Below are 22326 nucleotides of genomic sequence, written 5' to 3' on the forward strand. Positions count from 1 at the left end.
GTTTAAAAGAAATAACTTGAAGGCTACCGTTTAGGTCGCTAGCTCTCTAGTTTGCGAGTTAGCATGTGTCTCAAGACCCTGCAGTTGCGCAATATGTTGTAAATAAAAAGAGTATGTGGTTTCTTAAGTTTTTATTATTTGCCGTTTTATTATTATCAGATTTATTTATTACTGATTGATTTTCTTTATTCTTGATTTGTTTATTTATTTTTCATCTTATTTTGTGTAGAAAAATAAAAAGTAAGATATTTGAGAACAGTGGAATGTTTTATCAGAGCTTTTCTTGTAGAAAATTGGAACCAAAGCGAAGTTTTTTTTATTTTTTATTTTGGAAAACCTGATGCGGCCCAGTCTCACCCAGACCCGAGCTCCAGTGGCCCCCAAGTAAATTGAGTTTGAGACCCCTGATATAGATGCTAGCTAGCAAGCCAGCTGTATTGGGGATTATTGTGCCTGTTGTGAGAGAAATCAAACCTTAAGAAAAGCTTATTATTTTTATCCCACTTTATCCACCGCCAAACACTACAATAACATTAATGACACCTTTAGACCAGTTTTATCGTCTTTGAATGCGTTCCATTTATTTGCATTTGACTTCATTAAATCATTTTCATGCTTCAAAATGATGAACTGAGGGAAGAACTATGTAACATTTACTTAAATAGGAATGTTTTTATAATCAACCCCAAAACAGTATGGTTTATTAATGCATTTAAAAAAAACTATGATACAGCGTGTACAAAAGACTCCTTGTTATACGCTGTTCTGTTCTGGTTTATTTAGGCTGACGTGTGGGGGTGCGTGGCTGGGAAGTACTACGCTGGTCGGTTACCTGAACGCGCCACGGTAGCTGCTAGCTTCGGGAGTAGCTGTCACTGTTTAGCCCCGCGAACTTCGTAGTGGATGCTATATATAGCTGTGTGCGTCTATAAACGTTTATTATCAGTCATTGAATGTGAGTTGATTTAATTTTATGTTTTATATCCCTATTGTATCGTGTTTTGTGCCGTTATGTCCAGCCACCTGGCTGGTTGCTAACTGCCTGTTAGCTAGCTTCGTTAGCATCGCTACTGTGTTGCGGTTCAGTTGCGGACACGTTGCTAACTAGTATTGTTTTGTGTGCTTGTTCCCACACAGAAACCACACACACACACGCGTACACTCACTTACCTGGTATGTGACGTGTTCTAAATAAATAAAACAGCCATCAATCAAAGTGTTGTCTCTATCCGGGCATGTGGGTGCATCAAGTCAAACTGTGAGATGAGTATAATAAACTAAAACAATATAATGAATAATTACCTTCATTTCTCGTGTTAAACCATGCCAAAGTTCCAAATTATGAGGCCTGAAATAAATTTGGGATGGCTCAAAAGGCTCAGTTTCAGAGGGCGGTCTACCACCGGCAATTTGTGATGTCACAGATTGGCAGGCTCCCTTATATGGGTGTGTGCTGTAGGCCAGATACGCTCTTTGCCCTCCCCCAAGCTCTACTTCTGTGTTTACGTTATTACCAATGGCTCCCAGTGTTTCTTCGGGTGTAAGGGAAAGCTACATTTGTTTACAATTCCTACAGACACTAACTAGGCTAGTCCACAAACTGTTGCTGAAGTCCGAACTGTTTCTTTTGTGTAAGTCATGGAAGAAAAGCTAATAGTGCTAATAGTCATTTCCCACCACAATCAGTGAGTCCCGTAAAAAAAACGTGTAATGACCATATTACACGTTACCGATGCTAAAATGCTAAAGCTTTACCATTGAGAGACTTCTTGACGTAACCTCTTTTAGTGAAAAACTTCAGACTGTCCAGTCTCTACTTCCCGATCGGATTCAGGATCCAACACAAAAAAATACAGCTGAATAGGTGCAGATTCTGGAAGAACTAGAAAGCTTTCTGTGTGGGTTATTGTGTGTGGCTGCTCTATAGGCGTCCGCAACTCAAATAACGAAGGGCCAAAAAATGAGCATTTTTGGACCGAGGAAAGGATCTTGTGGAAATAGTCCCTTTTACTTTCACTTTCACAACCGTGCGAGTCTGGAAACCCTCCCAAGCAGGAAGTGGTGTACATGAAGTGGGTTCTATATGCCCTCTAGTGGCTCTCTGTGGCCATCGCACTCACAGAAACTGCACAGCCTTCGGTTGTACTCAGGCGCTTTTATTAGCTTGATGACATCAAGAATAAAACACAGCTCAGTCATGTGTAAGCTTGTAAAAGCAAGCACTGGAGCCTACTATAAATACATGAATTTATTTAGAAGCTGTCTGACTTCTACACAAAAGAAAACTCACTTTCTAAACACCTCACGTTGTCTTACACCACCGCCCGGTTGCTACTGCTCAGAGTCAGGTGAAGCCTCCGGTCCATCGTGGCTCGGCGCCGACAGCTGCATGAAGAGCTCCCTCAGCTCTGTGATGTCATCATCCAAGGAGGGCAAAGGTCGGCCAGAGTGCTGCTCGCGTTCTTCGATGAAATCCCACAAGCGAACGCTGTTCATGAACTGACGTGAGGACACAGAACGCATAGTCAAGGAAGCAGCGCTACACCTGTCAATCAAGAATTCGGCTGTGACGGCAGCGAGCGACTCACCCGGATGTTTCCCTCTGAGCTCAGCTGTTTCCGTGGCTTATCGGGTTCCGCTCGGGTTCCGTCTGGGTAGGCGTGGAGATACAAACACTTTCCCCCAAAGGGACACATGCCGCGACCCTGGTCGAAGTACTTGCAGGCTTTCTTGCTGCACACACAACAACACAACACACTTTTTTTCAAAACACTACACACAAATCTCTGAGTTTTGGCACAATTTCCATGAAGTGAACTTCTTGTTTTCGTAAAGAACACAATGCCACTCAAAACAGTCAAATTAATATTCCTATTATTCACACTGACTCATCACATGGGTAAACACCCGTCACACATTTTACAATTAGCAATCAGAGCTTTAGCATAAAACGGCAACAGGTGGGTTTCTCTGTAAAGCAGGGGTCTCAAACACGCAGCCCGCGGGCCAAATGCAGCCAAATGAGGACACAAGTTTGAGCCCCCCGCCTTGATATGAAAGTTTAATGTTTTAGTGCGGCCCGCGCAAGTTTGATATGGATGCTGTATGGTATCATGTACCCAGATATGTTGTAAATAAAAAGAGTATAAATGTGACTATAGTCTTGTTTTGTCATGTCTACAGGGCTCTAATAATGCTTTGTTCATTTTAATCTGAAAAAAATAATTTGTCTACCCACCAACTATATGTGGTTTCTTAAGTTTTTATTATTTGCCGTTTTATTATTATTATTATATTTATTTATTTATTACTGATTGATTGATTTTCTTTATTCTTTGTTTGTTTATTTTTCATCTTATTTTGTGTAGAAAAATAAGAATTAAGATATTTGAGAACAGTTGAATGTTTTATCAGAGCTTTTATTGTAGAAAATTGGAACCAAAGCAAAGTTTTTAATTTTTTTTTGTTTTTAATAAATGCGTTTTTTGGGTTTTTTTTTTGGAAAACCTGATGCGGCCCAGTCTCACCCAGACCCGAGCTCCAGTGGCCCCCAAGTAAATTGAGTTTGAGACCCCTGATTTAGATGCAGACCACCGTATGTGGAACTTTGTGTTGGCTGTGATGAACACTTCGTACATTGTTTTTCTGTGAAAAATAAAATATATATATATATTTCTGTGTAATTTTGAAAAACAATTCTAAAATATTTTGCAAGAAGTGTCACGCTGAACACAAAAAGGCCTGAGTCATAATGAATATGATGTAAAGTTTCATTTTGCAGGAGAATTGAGGGGTTTTCAGAAATGTGTGAGTGATTTTTGGATTTGTGTGTTGAGTTCTGAGAATGTGAGGCATACTTTCAGAAAATGTGTTTAAACAAATCAAGAAAAACGGTAATGCCGTGTATCAACCTGAGTTTTACATCAAAATAATAATTGATTTACAAATATAACACCATGAACTATTTACAGTTTTCACATTTGGAACTGTTCTCCAGCTCTTATCAAATGCACTTCTGCCACCTAGTGGCCGTTTTTATGGCTTAAAATTACTCTGAAGGCAACTCCATTAGCGGGGAATTGCAATACCACCTCTTTAGTACATCTCTGCACTCCAAATATTAAGTGTACAGTAAATATGCAAATGTGCACTGCCTGCGCCATAAACCAGAGGGCGCCAAGTGCGCTGACGTGCGTCACTCACCTCACTCCAGACTTGAAGAGCTCGATCAGGTGGTCCTTGTCGTCCTGGTCCTCCACCCAGTACACGGACGGGATGACGAACTCGGAAATTACGCGGCACTCTGGACACGACCTGAGACGAAAGCGGACGTCAACGTGAGTCCAAACGGAGAAAGACGGCGGCGATGAAGACGAGCCCTACTTGATGATCTTGTTGCTGAAGTTGCGAGTGCAGCGCCACTGTCGGATGCAGGCCAGGCAGAAGATGTGACAGCAGGAGGACAGAATCCCGAACCTGCGCTCGGACGGGTTCATCTTCTGGACCACCACTTCCATGCAGATGGAACACACCTGAGGCAACAACACGTCGTTAGCGAGGAATATCATCATCGGAATCATGATCCCACCTTGTCTTGGCTGAGCTGGGCGGCAAACGCCTTCTCCATGTCGCTCTCAAAGGCCAGCAGGCACATCTGTAGACCACATGGCAGTCTAGTTAACATGATGTCATTGAAAGCAGCATTGGCAAAGCTGAGCTGATTGTTGACGCGCTGTCTGCACGTCTTCCTCGTCGCTTTTTTGACCAAGACAATGTCATGTGACGCACCTTTTCGTGAGCTCTCCTCTGCTCGGGGTCGTGCGGGTGCAGCACCTGTAGCCTGCACACCTCACACTGGTCGCCATGGAGATAAGGGCAGTTGTCCTCGTAGTAACAGCGACCAGCAGCGGCATACGGACACAGCTGGGACAAGTCTTGGAAGGCCCCGCCCATCTGGGGAGGAGCTACAGCAACACAGACCGCCAATCATTCAACTGGGATTGACAGCAGGGGGGTGTAAGACATCCAGCAATCGCACCCAGCGTCCCGTGTCCCACCTTGGTCTGGCGCCGAAGCTTCCAGGCCCGTCCTGATGGCTTCCACGTACGACTGGGGAGCTGCGGCTGTGACCTCTGAACCCAGGCTGCCTGCTTGACCCCCAAACATGCCGTCAAGCTGCCCCACTGACAGACTCTTGTCCACCAAGTCTGTTTGTAGACAGGAAGTCAAGTCGGCTGAAGATAAAAGTGACACATTACTACGTTTTTTCTGTGGTCTTTTTCATTAAAAACATAAAGACTCACTTCTGTCTCTCAGCACCATCGTCTTTCTGGGTTCAGATCGAACTGAAGCTCCGCCTCCAGAGCCTCCTCCACCTGCCTTGTTGTCTGAAGCACCGCCGCCGCCGCCGCCACCGCCGCCGCCGCCGCCGCCTCCTCCTCCTCTGTATGCCGGTTTTATGTGGTCATATCTACAAACACACACATATAAACCCTTTTCCAAAAAGGGTACACCTCACCTGTCAGCACACCTTGGTGGACAAGTTACCTGCACCGTTCCCCGTAGGCACACACTCCTCTCTGGTAGAACTTGCAGATGGTGGAGGGTTTGCTGCTGGACGGGTCATGGGAGAACATACAGCGGCTACCCTCCCTACACACACCATGCAGGAAGTACCTGAAACACACCACAGCTTCCTTTTTTCCTGTGCTTATCTTGTTCAGAGTTCAAAGGGGGGCTAGCGACTACACTGCAAACGGACTAGAGCCCATTTCAATTGGACCAAAAATGCCAAATGTAAACACAAACTCAGTGGGAAGCAAACCCCAAACCGGTTGCATGGAAGTCAGCCCAGGACAGGTCACTGAATTCATTCATTGTGGTGAATAAAACGAATAAAACAAAAACATTACATCACCTTTCATGTCGATTTATGAGCACCGTGTGCGTTCAACAGATCAAGCACCCATATATATAATATAATATTATTGTAATAATATTGTAATCATAACAACCAGGGGACTACTAATAAAAACGACAGTGTTGTGTGGTTATAACTAAACTAGTGTTGTCAGTTCATTTACACACAAGGGCCAAAGTCTTCTGAAGTGCCGACGCTGTCACAAAAACAAACATCAAGTCCCTTCATTTTTAGACATGAAAATGAGCTAAATTATATAAAGAATGAGAAATAAAGTTAGCCTTTATTAATGTTTGTGTCTGCACCAGAATAACAGCACGGCTAACGTGAGGACGCGGACTGGCAGGAAACAGACTGCGTGTATGCTAGCGACAAGGGTCACAAAGGAAACAAGCTTAAAACATTAGCATGAAGCTAACCTTCCCGGCTAATATCAACACACACACAGACTGGCTCACCTGCAGGTCACCTGTTTGGTGCTCATCTTCCGAGCGGAGCAACAAATTATTGTTAGCTTCCGAGTTGTGACCGACTGACAGCGGCGTCCCACACAAACAAGTCCGGCAAGAAACGTCTGACTCGTCAAAAAAGGTTCCGACCATCTGACGAACGTTTTAAGTTGACAAGCAGCAAAAACTTCACAGCCTTTCTGTAAATGTGTAACTTATGAACACAAACGATGTATTTCTTCTTAAATTATTTCAATTTTCTTTATAAAATCTTTAAAAGACGACGTGACGTGTTGTATTTTAAGCATCAACAAAGCGTTGGTCCCGCCTCCACTTTGCGACAGCTCCACTTCCGGTCCACCTGTCAGTTCAGAGTCCTCATGGAGCTCGGCGATTTACTGCGGTTCACACATTGCGGGAACACCGTGTTCACGTCAGCAGACGCGGCGGGTCTGCGGTGTCCTGTTTGCGGGCAGGTGGTACGGTTCGCTTTGTCTGAGGCTCCGGTTCGAATCCAGTGCCCGATTCGAGATGGACACCGCACGAGCTGCTGCTTCCTTGTGACGTCACAGAGCGGTGCTGTCGGCCTCGGGTAAATTATTAGCACGCCTGACTGGCTGTATGTTTTCTTGTTTTCTGCCATTTTGTGTCTGCAGTGAAGAGAATTCAGAGCTTCATGTTGGCATCTCCAACTCAGAAGGTAACATCTCACTTGTCGCTCAGTAGCCTATCTCTGTAGCCTATCTCTGTCTCACTGGCGTGCTTGTTGCAGGCCTGGTGTTCAGTTATACGGAGTCGGGCATCCAGTGTCAGCAGCAGGGATGGGAACAGAGCATCATCATCCCTCTGGTCGCCCCCGGCAACCACATCGTAGACTTTAAAAAACGGTGGGATGCACAACTTGAGGCGTTTGCTGCTGTGGACACATGGACGCCAGACAGGTTCCAGCTCTGACTCAAACTGTCTCACCTGTGTGGCTCTCTGTGGTCACATGACTGCACTCTTTTTCTACAGGTTTCCGGAGGAAAGAGAGTTTGGCTCGTGTTGCTATGGTTTCGCTCTGGGCTTCATTAACCAAGTCATGATGTCACAGCGCAAGCGGCCAATCAGCAGAGAGCATTTCACCTGTGATTATGTTCTCCCCGGGATTGAACGCGCAAACCGATACCTGTCAGTGTTCCAGCACGTCTGTCGCCATGGACACCATTGTGGTCCAAATGTTTTTCCAGTAAGGACCACATACTGAACTTTGAAAATAGCAACACAGTACACGTACTAATAAGTTATATATATTTCAAGAAAGTCATAAAACATTGAAATTATGATAAAATGTCACAAATATAAGATAAAAAAATTACATTATGAGAATGAAAGTCATAATTATGAGATAAGTCTGAATTCTGTGCTAATCATTCATTTTTTCTGAGCCTATCCCAGATGAATATGAATTTGGGCGGGTGCCAGGGTATAGCTTGGACTGGAAAAGTAAAAATAAAGTCATAATTGTGGTATAGGAAAGTCATGATTATGAGATAAAATTTCCCTTTTTATCTCATAACTAAAAATTATTATTTTTAATCTCAACCTTTTACTTTCATCATGTAATTATGACTTTTTATATCAGAATTTTGAAGTTCTTACCTAATAATTCTGACTTTCTGATCTCTTAATTTTTACTTTTCATGTCAAAATTATGGCTTTCTATTCTGATAATATAACATGTTTCAATTATGACTTGATATTTTTTTCTTTCAGTCAGAAATGAAGCTTCCATAGTTTATGAAAAATGAAACTTTTTTTGAATATTTCATGGCACTATTTCCCAGAATCTTAATTTTAGCGTTTACAAATGTTCTAATTTATTGACTGATTGTAATCTATTTTGATGAATGCTTGACATGCACTTTGTATGAGCTTGACTATAAACCTTGCAATCCAACCTGCACTTGGCATTGCCAGCGTCACTCACTTGCGAGGTCTGACTGTTTTTTTTTTCATCTGAGCTGAACAACATCCAAGCAGAAGTTTTTCGACGTTTGATCAAACTGACCTAAGATTTGTCAGATCAAAACACAATCGTTGCATGTGTCCTTTCACTCTGATGCCGTCCATCGCTGACAGGCAAGAAATCTGAATAATGGTGAGTGAAATGTGAGTATTGCCTCTGAACCCGTCCACACAAACAGGCCGTGCAACCTGATAGGCAGGAGGAGCCTGACGTTGCGTGACGCCAGCTGGAAGCTGTGAAGACGCGAGGGGCCTGCCATGGAGCGCAATGTTATCCGGCTGAGCCACTGCCACAAGGACATCTTCTGCTTCTCGCTCCCGGAGGAGTGTCCCGGCTGTGGGGAGCGACTGCGGGGGAGCAGGCTGCAGGAGGCCCCGGTCAGCCTGCCGTCCCCGTTGGCCGACGGACACAAGAGCTCCTGCTGCCTCCTCGTCACACCGGCTGATGGCAGCATGCACAGGTAGGTCGATATGCTTCCTGTCCAGAAGCCTAGCTATACAGCTAGCAAACTAAAAATGAGGGGCATTGAGAGTTTTGCAAGGAAGTTACTTGACAGGAAGTTACGACACTATAAAACGGCAAATAATAAAAACTTAAGAAACTCAAGAAACTCAAACTAGTGTCCTGCGGGCCACATGTGGTCCGCGGGCCGCGTGTTTGAGACACCTGCTATACAGTGAAGTTTTTCAGTAAAATGGATGTGTCACGCTTTGAAAAGCCCTGCTGGAAACAATGACCGTTTCTTTCTCCAGAGACTTTGAAGGGACATCAGACCTTCACACGGGCATCTCTAGCACTTCAGGTCAGTGCTGGCATCAAGGATTGGGATGATACAAGTAGAACATTACTTGACTGTGTGTGTGTGTGTGTGTGTGTGTGTGTGTGTGTGTGTGTGTGTGTGTGTGTAGGGGTCGTGTACAACTACACAGAGAGAGGAGTAAGCAGAGACGTGAGTGGCTGGCAGCGCTGCATCAGCATTCCCCTGGTCAGACCTGACCGGTTCCACCTGCTAGCTCAGTGGGATCAGTACCTGGACCGCTTCTCAGACGGACCCATGTGGGACCCCACCTGGCACACGTATGTCCACCCATACACACACACACACATGCATGTTCCACTATCTTTATTCATGTCTTCTTTCACTTGATGTGCGTCAGCTTCGACGAGGACAACCACAACTGCTTCAGTTTCTGTCTCCAGTTCATGAACAGCGTGCTGGAGGTGGAGGGACGAGCTCCTCTGAGCAGAGACGCTTTCACACGCAGCTTTATCCTGCCGAGGATGATGAGGGTCTCCAAGTACATGACGCTGTGCCGGCATATCGAGAGAGAAGACGTCTACGTGGTGGACAGACAGGCTGAGGGCCGAGACGAAGCCTGACCAGGACAAATACATACGAAATATATATTGGTGCTGGAGCCTATCCCAGCTGTCTTCTTCGGGCGAGAATATCAACAAAATAATACAATTATTCCCTTACATTACATACAATTGTTTGAGCAATTAAAAAGGGAAGAGTACAAAATTCATTCATTCATTAATTTTTTTACCGCTTCCTCACGAGGGTCGCGGGGGTGCTGGAGCCTATCTCAGCTGTCTTCAGGCGAGAGACAGCCAATCAAAGGGCACATATAGACAAACAACTATTCACACTCACATTCATACCTATGGACAATTTGGAGTCGCTAATTAACCTAGCATGTTTTTGGAATGTGGGAGGAAACCGGAGTACCCGGAGAAAACCCACGCATGCACGGGGAGAACATGCAAACTCCACACAGAGATGGTCGAGGGTGGGGAAAGACAAAATAAGAAGCCAAAAAGTTACCGCTTCCACACAAAATAGGAGGAGAACTCATTCATTCATTCATTTTCTATTGCTTATCCTCACGAGGGTCACGGGGGGTCCTGGAGCTTATCCCAGCTGTCTTCGGGCGAGAGGCAGGGTACACCCTGGACTGGTCACCAGCCAATCACAGGGCACATATACACAAACAACCATTCACACTCACATTCATACCTATGGACAATTTGCAGTCGCTAATTAACCTAGCATGTTTTTGGAATGTGGGAGGAAACCCTCTGGTCCCTGGTCTCCTAGCTGTGAGGTCTGCGCGCTAACCACTCGACCACCAGCCCAGAGTACAAACTAAGTAAACAAAAACTGTGATTGACTGTCATTAAAATCATTTGGCACTTTTCCCTGAGTTTATAAAATATACAATTTACAACTATAAGAATATCAACAACAAAAAACAGACATTTGTGAAAAAAACAGAAGAGAACAGAAAAGCATTTTAACGATGATGGATAATTTTGTTTCCGTCTTCATTTCCAGCCGGACACCAATTTGGTTACACCACGGTCCTGTTGAAAAGTTAGCCGGCTATAATACTAATGCTAAAGCTAAATAACTGGTGCTGCTGGAAGCCATAAAAGCGCACATATTTTATGATCGGGTCTGAATGGACCCTGGCAGCATGCAGGCGGAGTTTCGGGCTCCCCGGCGACGCTGCCGGGTGTACGAAGAGTATGAGGCTCCGTTCCCTGTGAGTCGCACCCCGGAGGAGAGGAGCTCTTTCCGGGCGGAGCTCGTCAGCCAACACGTCTTGGTTTGTGTGCCAGACCACATCGACAAGATTCACAAGCAGGTCTGACTTTAACACACTTAAACCAGACCAGACTTCATTAGCTGAATGAATGATGTTTTTTATTCATGCTTTATTCATCGTGTAAACCACATTATGGCCTTTCAGGGGTATTTTGGTAAAGGTGTACTGTCAAGAGCCAGACCGGATTACAGTGTTTCTGACCAGTGGGAGCGTGAGTTTGCACAGCACCGTCGATTGACTGCAAATAGTGGAGTTACTTGGTTTCTGGTTCTTTTGCAGAACATGAAGGTTTGCTACTTCCTGTCCTCACACAGTCCAGGTCAGTGACGTCACGTGCAAATGGTCACAGTCAAAGCTGTGATGACTAAAATATTTTCATATGAGACTTTTGATTTCCTGTTATGCTTGTATTTCCTTCTGTCCTCCTTTTGCAGGTATGAGCAGCTGCTCGGGTGGGCGAAGTCTACACTCTTGGCTCAGGGGTTGGCTAAAGAGGCTGTCAATCAAATCATGCTCCAACTGTCTAAGCCTGTGGAGATGCAGGACGTGAGGCAGGAAACAGGAAGTAGGAAAAATATTGAGCGTCCAGTGACAGACAGTCAAGCTCCTCCCCTTGCCAAGAGGCTGCGGCGGCCAACGTCAGATGTCACGTTCGATTCCAAGACCACCTGCAGGTGCATGGTCCAGGTCACCTGACTTCCACCAGTTCAGACCTTGACACTCATCTTGCTTTTCAGGTCGGAAGACACACAGGACTCGGCCCTGATTTCCGACCCCTTTTGTGAACATAGTCCTGACCAAGGATCTGATCTGGACTCTGACTTGGATCTTGATTCACTAGTTCCAGGTCCTGGTTTTGTACTTGTGCTCTCTGACGCTGATGTGAGTCACAGGAATGTGTTCTTTGCAAACCACACACATTCATGCATCATGGCGGTGTTGTATGTTTTAGGCTGACACAGCCGCCCGGCAGATCCGACGTGATCCCTTCCGTCTCACGGAATATTTACAACTCACCCTGGAAGAGGTCAGGCTTTATTAGGTTTGCGTTTATATTTCTACGCTCAATTCTGCGGTAGCCATGATGCTCTCTGTGTGTGCCTTCAGGCCTTCTTCCTGGTCTACAGCCTGGGCTGTCTGTCAGTCCACGTGCAGCAGGTAACTTTCTCATGGACGCAAATGTCTGAGTGTGATGTCAACATGTTCTCCTATGTGATTGCCAGGAGCCCCTGTCAATCATCCAGCTGTGGAAGAAGCTGCGGTCGCTGCGACCTGATTTCATTAGCTCCTATGCAGCCTATCATCACTTTCGCAGCAGGGGGTGGGTCCCCAAAGGAGGAAGTGGCGCTAAATACGGTGTTGACCTCTGTAAGAAACTCACTTTTGTGGAATATTGGTGACGTTTTGATAGATTCATGGTGATGACCATAGTACATTGTTCATTTTTTTTTTTTTAGTATTGTACAGAAAAGGACCCCCTTTCTACCATGCCAGGTAAGCCACAAATGCACACCACCATATGGCCAAAATGGAAAAACTCAACCAATCCCCTCCCAGTTATTCTGTGGTGGTAGAAAAGGTTGATGATGGTTTCAGCGGCTCGACACTACGTCCATTTACATGGCGTTCTCTAGCGGCTCTCAGCCGCATCACTGCTAACGTCTCTAAGGTAACCATGACTCTACACATTCTTCCGGTATTGTTCGATTCTGTTTTTTTTCTCCTTTTTAAATGTTGCTTATTTGTGTCAAGCCTAAAAGACTTGCTTCGTCCACAGGAGCTGATGATGTGTTACATAATCTATCCCGCTGACCTCTCAGAGGCTGCGCTGGACTCACCTGCGTGTCTGAGCAAACTGAAGGTTCAGGTAAACACAAATCATTATGAAGTTGCCTATTTATAGCATTGTGGAAAACAACAGGGTACCTGGAAGTTGATTTCAGAATGAGAATACTGTAGATCGGGGGTCTCAATTTACCTGGGGGTCACCGGAGCTAGGTTCTGGGTGAAGCCGGGCCGCATCGGGTTTTCAAAAAACAAAAAACAAAACGCATTTATTAAAACTGGAAGAAAAATCAATAAAAAAAACTATCTTCAATGCTTTTGCTTCTGCTATACCCTACACTTTTTCAGTACTTTGGTTCCGGTTTTCCACACCAAAATATCTGATAAAACATTCCACTGTTCTCACATATTTTTATTTTTCTATACACAAAATAAGATAAAAATAAATAAATAAACAAATTAAGAATAAAGACAATAAATCAATCAATCAGTAATAAATAAGTAAAATAATAATAAAACAGCAAATAAGAAAAACGTATGAAACCACATACAGTTGGTAGAGAAATTATTTTTTTCAGATTCAAATGTACAGTATTAACAGTTATTTAACCTTTAACATGAACATTAATGAAACGTAATAATTTTACCCAATTAGCAAGTTAGCATCGTACTCAGTTCCATCTGGGAGCAGCGTCGTAACTTTAACATGTTTGATGAGATGCTTTATCTTGACGTGTATTTTCCGTTTTATTCCAAATCATTTCCTGCATTTATTTGTACCCAACGTCATAAGCCTTTAGCTTCATTGCTAATCCAAAACAGGCTAAGCAAAACAGGGTAGGGTAACAGTATGGGCGGGGCAAAATCATGTAAATTGTGTCCGGTGTGCACACAGCTTTAAGCTGTCATTTCAACATTAAACTTTGGTATCAAGGTGGGGGCCTCAAACTAGTTTGAGACCCCTGTAGATCCATATTGTGAGTCCAAACAGGTGTCTGATAATATTTACACACTTTTAATTCAGTTATCTGTTGATTTTGTTTCAGAAACGATCTTTTTGTCATGTCAGGGAGAATTTTAAAGTTTTCATCTCTTTGCAGGAGGTTATCGTCAACAGGTGGGTTTCCTCCAAAGAACGAGCAGAGCAGGATGACATTTGATTGGGTGACAGATGAGAGGCATATACGCTCATGGAAACAAAGGAATGAAAGTTCTGTACCTTAAGTGCTAATAAATTAAAAATGCCACCATCAACTTTCTTAAATGTTGTCGTTTCTCTTTCTGTGGCACAGAGTAAGTAATCATATTATTGAGTTTGGTTATTCAAGGTGAACAATTGTGAACAGACTAAAACGCCAAAATAAATGGAATGGAATGAAAATAAATTAAATATTTGTTCATATTTTGGCTTTTAAAAGCTGATTAACGCTGTCAATTAGCTGCTGGGCCTTAGCATGTGAATGTAGGGTAGTCTCGCGAGAATTGTTCCCCGTTTCCGCCATTCCAAGAAGAAGTTACGTCGTGCGGACGACGGTGGAGGAGACGAAGTTACCCACAGAGACATATTCATCATTTTCCGACTTGTTGTCGCTCAACGAAGATTTGTGTGTCGAGGTAAAACTCTCGTCTGTTCACTAACGTTGCGACCGGAAGGCCGGAATTGGCGCTAAAGGCGGTAGACCTGTAGCTAGTGGTTAGCATCACGAGCTAGCAGCTAGCAATGTTCTGATGGGGAGGCCTCTTGCACCTTGAGGTCCAAGCAGCACCTGAGTCGAGCCCAGTGACCGGTCCTAGTCTGTGGAACATAACCCGTTTCACACGATAAGCCCAAATGTTGATATTGTAGCTGAATCACAAACATATTTTAACATAATTTCTTGTCGAAAAAGTCAAAAGTAGCACTGCACTTCACACGCTTCTACTTCCCTTCCCGCCTCGTTCAGGTTGTCACATAATTGCGTCGACAACCAACCTTGTAATTCTGTGACGTTCAGTGTTCGCTGTAAATTTTCTGTTTGCACGCGCAGGGCATAACACCAACATGGCAGATGACCTGGACATCGAGGCGATGCTGGAGGCTCCTTACAGGAAGGTGAGCATCTTTTTTTTGTTGCGCTGCCACACTCAGCCGGACCATACTGCTCCACACCCAAAACCTCTCCAGTCATGACCATGCAAATGTACACCTACTGGCCAAAAAATTAGGTACCCTGCATGGTCTAGTGAACTCCACTAAAATAGATTTCTGACAGTATTTTCCCCCCACTAAGCATGTAGTAGTAGTAGTAGTATTGGTTGGATGTTTTGTTGGTACTTTGTTAGTTAGGAGAGACTTTGCAGAGGAGAGGAAGAAGCTGCTATGTTTGGTGATTTAAACTAATCATGTTGTCTTCTCTGGAATGTTTTCTTTGTTACTTTTGCCTTTTTTTCCTGATTACGGAGTCGCTGCAGCGTGGCTAACGCAAAATGTGATTCTTGAGTTGTTCCCCTTGTTTGTCTTTGCAGTTGGCTCGAATAAATGTTACATTTCCATGATGGTATATTGCCCTGTCAACCAGAAAGACAAACATCTTTGATACAGCAGTTTACTTTAGTACCTAATATTGTGGCGGTATATTCCACATGCTAACAGTGCGCATGAACTGTGTGTGTGTGTGTGTGTGTGTGTGATTTTGTGTATTTCACACATGGGACAAACGGGACAGATAACTCACGGTGTGGTTTGGTACCTAGGTATCTTGGTTTTTTTGGGGGGGGGGTTCTTACTAAATTCTCTTTATAATTTCTTGTTCTTTTATTTTTAAAAATTAAACAAAAACTAAATTGTAATCTATTTATTGGTAATAAATAGGCTTTTCTCTGCACACAGCTACAAAGTGTAATGCAATGTGATTAAGGAAGATGTAGTCACCCATTCAATTCATATGGAAGATATTTTTGACACTTTAATTTTATGTTTTGTTTATGCAGACCTGGGGCAAACAGCGCTCTAATTTTGAAGGAATGTGTATTTACAGCTAAGACAAGCTACATTCAAAATAAACATAGATCTTGCAGTTTTCACTGAGAACTTCATCATTGCTGGGCACTGTAAAACATTACTTACATTAACACCCTAAAATATAATGTGAAAATACACTCATCGAGCCAATGACACACACACACAAGCTAACTCCTGCTAGCTTCCGTTCACGCTCTGTAAGAGGAGATTCAGCCAACTTTATTGCCAATTCAATCCGTTTTGGTCGGGAAGGGGATTGTTTGTGTTTATGATTTTGTACCATGACTGAGTGGCCCGCCGAGTAAATATTTCACACACGAACGTTCCTTCCCCTCACGTTAACAGCATTTCATTCATCATATATATCTGCCACGGCATGCACTCATCAACTCTGCTTGTTTACATTTGCACAGCTAGGAGACCCGAGTTCGATTCCACCCTCGGGCATCTCTGTGTGGAGTTTGCATGTTCTCCCCGTGCGTGCGTGGGTTTTCTCCGGGTACTCCGGTTTCCTCCCACATTACAAAAACATGCTAGGTTAATTGGCGACTCCAAATTGTCCATAGCTATGAATGTGAGTGTGAATGGTTGTTTGTCGGTATGTGTCCTGTGATTGGCTGTGATTGTACCCTGCCTCTCTCCCAAAGACAGCTGGGATAGGCTCCAGCACCCCCGCGACCCCTGTGAGGATAAGCGGTAGAAAATGAATGAATGTCATTTTCTTATCATTAGAAGAATCTATACCAGTATTACAGTACAGTATTACGATACAGGAAAAAACTGTATATCGCCCAACCCTAATGTTAAATGAAATATTTTCATATTTACAGCATATAAACATGTTTATGACGGAGAACTTTTTTTTTTTCCCCTATTGACTCGATCCAATGTAAGTTAAAGTAAGGTAATGTCTCATTAATGTAACATCTCTGACTCCAAGATGCGACATGACTTTCAGTACTTTTGGACTAATAACAGGCCATATTCAACCACCAAACAGCGGTCATTTCCAATTTACAAAAAAAACGTTAGTAAGGAGGTGATGTTTGAAACCCAAAGTGACGAGGGACACTGTACTGCACAGTCCAACATGTCTTAAAAGGAGCAGGTCGAATCAGAGCTGAAGTGTTTTTCGGTCAGTGCAGTAACATTGGAAAAAAACAACATAATTTAAACATTAACAGTGAGTACAATCGAGATGGTGAAGTGCTTCCCTGTAATGGTGAGCAGTACAGTCCTGCTGAGCATAATGAAAGTGATACTGTGGTCTACTGTCATGAATAAATGCACATCTATCTCTCTTTGTAGACTTGCCTAACGATTTCTCATCTCTACTCCCATGAATGCCACTGTGATCTGTCACAGACACGAAGGTAGTAAAAAGCCCCATCATGCCTTGCTCTACTTTGGTCGCGGTGGTTTGACTGTGGCTCCCTTAGTGACCCCCGATGAGGAACAGCCTGAGGATTCTGGGACATGGTCTTCCAGTTAGACATGACAGCAGCCTCCTCACATGATGGTCATGGGATGGCAAGGCTGTGCAATTGTTAGCTTTCTGTTCCTCGTGTGCAATCGGACCTCGTTCCAGGTTCTCGTCACTGGAGACCAAAGAGGGTTTGCTCTGATGCTGTTAGAAGACCGTGAGGCTTTGTGTCCATCATGTGTCCTTTGGATGCGGTTTGTCCACCAAGAAGCGCTGTGAGACGGAAGCACCGTGTGTCGTTTTAAGTTGCCTGGATGGTTTGTGCTCATTGTGAGAAGGAGCTTGTTGAAACTTTGACTGGGCATTGGTTCTGTTGTGAAGTAGTCCAAAGCAGTGGCATAGCTTGATGGCTGGATTCAGGTGTCCGTATATAGAAGAGTGAGAACAAACACAGATGTTTGCTGTCATGAGGTCCACAAGGTGGAAGTGCAGAACGTGTTTGGACTGAAATGTCAAAACCTTCGGTTGTGGTTCCTGCGTAGTTGCGGCAATGAGGGCTAGCATGGAGGCTTGGTTCTGGTTCTGGTTCTGAGTTGAGTGACTGAGACTCCTGTCTGCTCCAGGGCCCTTCAGAGGAGTCCCATCAACCCAAATTCAGCACAACATCCACTGAGGAAGAAGAGTCCAAGTTTGTGGAGTGTCTGTCTGCTGCCGGATCTCCAGCCGGCTGCCTGACTGACCTGACCTCTGACCCCTGACCCCTCCCCCAGCACACAAAACAAAGTCTGTTTCAATGTAACTCATCCACTTGTTTATATTCTCTCTTGCCCCGCCCCTCCCTCACCCCGAATGTTGCATCTGCCTCCTCATGCTGTTCTCTGTCGACCCCCGCTTAGGACGACAAGATGGGCAGCCCCAATGGGGGGGAGGAACAGTCAAAGAGGTACCAACACCTGTCTGTCTGCACCAGCATCCTACCTGTCTGTCTACATGTCTTGTTGGTCTCTGTCTCGTCTTTGCTGCTGTGTTTGTGATTGGGTGCTGCTCCAGCAGGAAGAAGCGCAGCCGCAGTCGTGACAGGAAGCAGCAAAGCAGGAGTCGAGACAAGAAGCGAAGTCGCAGTCGTGAGCGCAAGCGCAGCCGGGAGAAGCGGCGCAGTCGCAGCAGGGAGCGCCGCCGCAGTCGCGAGAGGGGAGGGCGCTACAGAGACTACAACAAGTCGTGAGTTTGAGATTGCCGGCCATTTAGAAAGCCATTGCCCAAAGGCAGAAAGAGGACATTGTGAAATGTGTGTGCAGGAGGAAGCGATCAAAGAGTAGGAGTCCCATCAGGAAGGAGAGGAGTCCAAACAAGTGAGAATTGATGAGAAATCGTGAGATGCGTCAAAAAGAGATGACGTTCGGCTATTTTTGTTTGACGTGCATGTTGATGTGAGCAGGCCGCCAGTGGACAACTTAACTCCAGAAGAGCGAGACGCTAGGACCGTGTTCTGCATGCAGCTGGCAGCCCGCATTCGACCTCGAGACCTGGAAGACTTCTTTTCTGCTGTGGGCAAGGTAGTGCGGCCGCCAACAGGAAACGGCCATCCACCCTTTGGGTGTTTCTCTGTAGGAGTAACATCTGTGTCCGTTTAGGTTCGAGATGTCAGGATGATCTCAGACAGGAACTCGCGCAGGTCCAAGGGCATCGCTTACATCGAGTTTGTGGAAGCCAGTTCTGTTCCTCTGGCCATTGGTCTGACAGGCCAAAGGCTGTTGGGAGTTCCTATCATTGTGCAGGCCTCACAGGTGTGCATCAAGTTTGTATCTTTAAATACCCTCTTCTTACGTTTTTGTGACCCGCTCTGCAGTTATTGATTAGTTTAATGAGTAATCTATTAATGAAATGTTTGATTAGTCGAGTAATTGGATAAGACATACCTCATAACCTCATTGTATGCATAGCCTTTTTTTTTTTTTTTCTTAACACGTTCTCACGTGTCCCCATGTTTGAATACAACTTTTATTGTGTGAGCCAAGCATCCAAGATGGCGTTAGCTGCCAAAATACACTGGTAATGTCTTTTTCAGTTTGAAATGATTCCAAACTTTGGAACTTTGTTGTTTCCTTTTGGCCTATTTTTTGCCCTTGTGTGTGTTTTTCTCCAGGCCGAGAAGAACCGAGCGGCTGCTGCAGCTGCAGCCGCCAACAACCTGCAGAAAGGATCATCAGGCCCGATGAGGCTTTACATCGGCTCGCTGCACTTCAACATCACTGAAGATATGCTGAGAGGAATCTTTGAGCCGTTTGGAAGGGTGAGCTTAAACCCGGTGTGAACGCGAGCCTTGAAAGCCCAGACCTCCTTTTCAGAAACCTTACCAAGATGCTTGCTGTTGGCAGATTGAAGGCATCCAGCTGATGATGGACACGGAGACAGGACGTTCCAAAGGATACGGCTTCATCACAGTGAGTTCTTCTTCCTCCTGTTTTTGACCGACACAGTGTGACCGCCTGTCCAAACTCAGTTTGCAGACGCCGAGTGCGCTAAGAAAGCGCTGGAGCAGCTCAACGGCTTTGAGCTAGCGGGTCGGCCCATGAAGGTGGGGCATGTGACAGAGAGGAGTGATGGCGCCAACGCCGCCTCTCTTCTGGATAACGACGAGCTGGAACGCACCGGCATTGACCTTGGAACCACCGGACGTCTGCAGCTCATGGCCCGCCTGGCAGAGGGTAAGGCTGGATGATTGCTACCGTTGTGGAGTTCTGGTTCTGATTTTTTTTTTTTTTTTTTTTTTTTTTGAGCGTAGGTACGGGCCTGCAGATCCCTCCTGCTGCCCAGCAGGCACTGCAGATGAGTGGAGCCATTGCTATTGGAGCTATGGCCGCCGTCTCAGGTACACTGTGACTCTCTGCCGTTCATTGGCTTGCTAGCAGCTCGTTGAAAGTCACGTGACTAATGATGTGTTTCTCTCAGCCGCCATGAATCCATCTCTCAACCTCAACATGAACCCCCCGGCTCTGAACCTTCCCTCTCAGCCTCTGGCTACACACTGTTTCCAGCTCTCAAACATGTTCAACCCAAACAGGTACGCATATTCGCACAACCGGCACACCTAATGGGGGCCGTGGTCCAAACTTAATCCTGGTTTCCTGGCATCGATATTGAATATGTGCAGAGGCAATGTTTTCCACTCACTGATTGAAGCACCGTGACACATGTGGACGTTTCTTCTTTTTAGTGTTATTGGAGCTAACTACAATACTTGATGTGATAAAATACCTGCCCTTTTGTGTACAAGTCGCATACTGGAGCAGACATGAACTAAAAGCTGACCAAACACAGTCCTTCCAGTCTGTGTTATCTTAGGTTAGAATTCTCTGAAGGTGAAGGTCATGTGACCTGGGAAGGTTTCGAGGATGCACACCAAAACATCCACTTAATGCCTGCCGTTACCATGTTTGTGTCAGTGAGGAGCATCCTGGCTGGGAGTTGGACATCCAGCATGATGTCATAGAGGAGTGTAACAAACACGGAGGAGTCGTGCACATCTACGTGGACAAGAACTCCTCTGAGGTGCGCATGAGCCCTGACCTGTGTGATGGCACACGTGTGGTTGTCTCTTTTGACTTTATTCTTGTCTCCAGGGAAACGTGTACGTCAAGTGTCCATCCATCCCCGCCGCCATGGCAGCCGTGAGCGCTCTACACGGGCGGTACTTTGCAGGTAGGTTTGTCACATCTTGTGATTGTGGAGTGGAGGCCACTCTGACCCTGCCTCTCCCGTCAGGCAAGATGATCACTGCGGCGTACGTCCCTCTGCCCGCCTACCACAACTTGTTTCCAGAGGCCGCCACCGCTACGCAGCTACTGGCCCCGCCCACACGCCTATGACTGGACATGTTTCAATCTGTTCAGATACACAGTAAGATACTTCCTGTTTGTGTTCTGTTCACATGCTGTGGGCGTGGCCTCCATCCAGCTCCGCCTGTGCTGTCCATTGAGTGAGCTCTGTGAGCTGCGAGGAGGCAAGAGTTTTCTAGTCAAATGTTGATTTTGTAAAATCCTTGATTAAACTTTATTTTCAAGTCACCAAAAAGTGTTTATTATTTTTTTAAGAGACAATCCTTGAAGTTATCTAAAGATAGTTAGCATTGTATGTCCTGTTTAACACTTAACACAGTTGGTGGTGAGGTGTCCTGTCTACATTAAGGGTTTTAAAAGCCCCCACCCCACCTCCACCCCCAAGCACATACAGTGCATCCGGAAAGTATTCACAGTGCTTCACTTTTTCCACATTTTGTCATGTTACAGCCTCATTCCAAATTGTATTAATTTAATTCTACACAAAATACTCCATTATGACAATGTGAAAAAGTTTTTTTTGGGACTTTTTTTGAATTTATTAAAAATAGAAAACTAAGAAATCACATTTACATAAGTATTCACAGCATTTGCCATGAAGCTCAAAATTAAGCTCAGGTGCATCTTTTTTCCACTGATCATCCTTGAGATCTTTCTACAGCTTAATTGGAGTCCACCTGCAGTAAATTCAGTTGATTGGACATGATTTGGAAAGGCACACACCTGTCTATATAAGGTCCCACAGTTGACTGTGCATGTCAGAGCACAAACACCAAGCATGAAGTCAAAAGAACTGTCTGTAGACCTGCGAGACAGGATTGTCTTGAGGCACAAATCTGGGGAAGGATACAGAAAAATTTCTGCTGCTTTGAAGGTCCCAATGAGCACAGTGGCCTCCATTATTCGTAAATGGAAGACGTTTGGAACCACCAGGACTCTTCCTAGAGCTGGCCGGCCTTCTAAACTGAGCGATCGGGGAAGAAGGGCCTTAGTCAGGGAGGTGACCAAGGCCCCGATGGTCACTCTGTCAGAGCTCCAGCGTTCCTCTGTGGAGAGAGGAGAGCCTTCCAGAAGGACAACCATCTCTGCAGCAATCCACCAATCAGGCCTGTATGGTAGAGTGGCCAGACGAAAGCCACTCCTTAGTAAAAGGAACATGGCAGTCCGTCTGGAATTTGCCAAAAAGCACCTGAATGACTCTCAGACCATGAGAAACAAAATTCTCTGGTCTGATGAGACAAAGATTGAACTCTTTGGTGTGAATGCCAGGCGCCATGTTTGGAGGAAAC

At 45.0% G+C, this 22326-nt stretch overlaps 5 protein-coding genes across 12 annotated transcripts; 4 read left to right on the forward strand and 1 right to left on the reverse strand.

Moving 5' to 3' along the window:
- Window positions 1-2140: 2140 nt before the first annotated feature.
- mkrn2 (makorin, ring finger protein, 2) lies at window positions 2141-6912 on the reverse strand. 2 transcript variants are annotated; one of them, XM_058055148.1, is made up of 10 exons: window positions 6379-6912; window positions 5548-5676; window positions 5304-5470; window positions 5058-5207; window positions 4789-4964; window positions 4589-4654; window positions 4384-4532; window positions 4204-4314; window positions 2589-2733; window positions 2141-2499 (listed from the first exon to the last, which is right to left on the reverse strand). In XM_058055148.1, the coding sequence occupies exons 1-10, from the start codon at window positions 6402-6404 to the stop codon at window positions 2332-2334; spliced, it is 1287 nt and encodes a 428-aa protein (XP_057911131.1). In that variant the 5' UTR covers window positions 6405-6912; the 3' UTR covers window positions 2141-2331. The 2 variants fall into 2 exon arrangements, with proteins under 2 accessions (XP_057911131.1, XP_057911130.1); XM_058055147.1 differs by having other exon boundaries at window positions 5058-5234; window positions 6379-6910.
- Window positions 6704-8307, forward strand: mkrn2os.1 (MKRN2 opposite strand, tandem duplicate 1). Its single transcript, XM_058055150.1, has 4 exons — window positions 6704-6961; window positions 7026-7069; window positions 7142-7310; window positions 7384-8307. The coding sequence occupies exons 1-4, from the start codon at window positions 6750-6752 to the stop codon at window positions 7613-7615; spliced, it is 657 nt and encodes a 218-aa protein (XP_057911133.1). The 5' UTR covers window positions 6704-6749; the 3' UTR covers window positions 7616-8307.
- Window positions 8308-8634: 327 nt separating this feature from the next.
- On the forward strand, window positions 8635-9812 carry mkrn2os.2 (MKRN2 opposite strand, tandem duplicate 2). The gene is made up of 4 exons (XM_058055151.1): window positions 8635-8837; window positions 9130-9179; window positions 9286-9454; window positions 9535-9812. Exons 1-4 carry the CDS (start codon window positions 8635-8637, stop codon window positions 9755-9757), a joined length of 645 nt encoding a protein of 214 aa, XP_057911134.1. The 3' UTR covers window positions 9758-9812.
- A 914-nt stretch (window positions 9813-10726) lies between these two features.
- Window positions 10727-14028, forward strand: tsen2 (TSEN2 tRNA splicing endonuclease subunit). Its single transcript, XM_058055149.1, has 12 exons — window positions 10727-11028; window positions 11134-11200; window positions 11269-11308; window positions 11424-11663; window positions 11727-11871; window positions 11942-12016; window positions 12097-12147; window positions 12213-12357; window positions 12447-12483; window positions 12547-12658; window positions 12767-12856; window positions 13875-14028. The coding sequence occupies exons 1-12, from the start codon at window positions 10843-10845 to the stop codon at window positions 13932-13934; spliced, it is 1248 nt and encodes a 415-aa protein (XP_057911132.1). The 5' UTR covers window positions 10727-10842; the 3' UTR covers window positions 13935-14028.
- A 192-nt stretch (window positions 14029-14220) lies between these two features.
- On the forward strand, window positions 14221-21288 carry LOC131106249 (RNA-binding protein 39-like). Of its 7 annotated transcripts, XM_058055144.1 has the most exons (17): window positions 14221-14388; window positions 14802-14866; window positions 17084-17148; window positions 17822-17981; window positions 18095-18141; window positions 18249-18419; window positions 18497-18550; window positions 18637-18754; window positions 18833-18985; window positions 19345-19491; window positions 19577-19642; window positions 19702-19906; window positions 19984-20070; window positions 20151-20262; window positions 20645-20750; window positions 20822-20900; window positions 20964-21288. In XM_058055144.1, exons 5-17 carry the CDS (start codon window positions 18104-18106, stop codon window positions 21065-21067), a joined length of 1440 nt encoding a protein of 479 aa, XP_057911127.1. In that variant the 5' UTR covers window positions 14221-14388; window positions 14802-14866; window positions 17084-17148; window positions 17822-17981; window positions 18095-18103; the 3' UTR covers window positions 21068-21288. The 7 variants fall into 7 exon arrangements, with proteins under 7 accessions (XP_057911127.1, XP_057911126.1, XP_057911129.1 ...); XM_058055143.1 differs by lacking the exon at window positions 17084-17148 and having other exon boundaries at window positions 17822-17993; XM_058055146.1 differs by lacking the exon at window positions 17084-17148 and having other exon boundaries at window positions 17822-17993; window positions 18252-18419.
- The last annotated feature ends 1038 nt before the right edge of the window (window positions 21289-22326 follow it).

Source organism: Doryrhamphus excisus, chromosome 18 (assembly GCF_030265055.1).
Source record: "Doryrhamphus excisus isolate RoL2022-K1 chromosome 18, RoL_Dexc_1.0, whole genome shotgun sequence".
Classification (NCBI taxonomy): Eukaryota; Metazoa; Chordata; class Actinopteri; order Syngnathiformes; family Syngnathidae; genus Doryrhamphus; species Doryrhamphus excisus.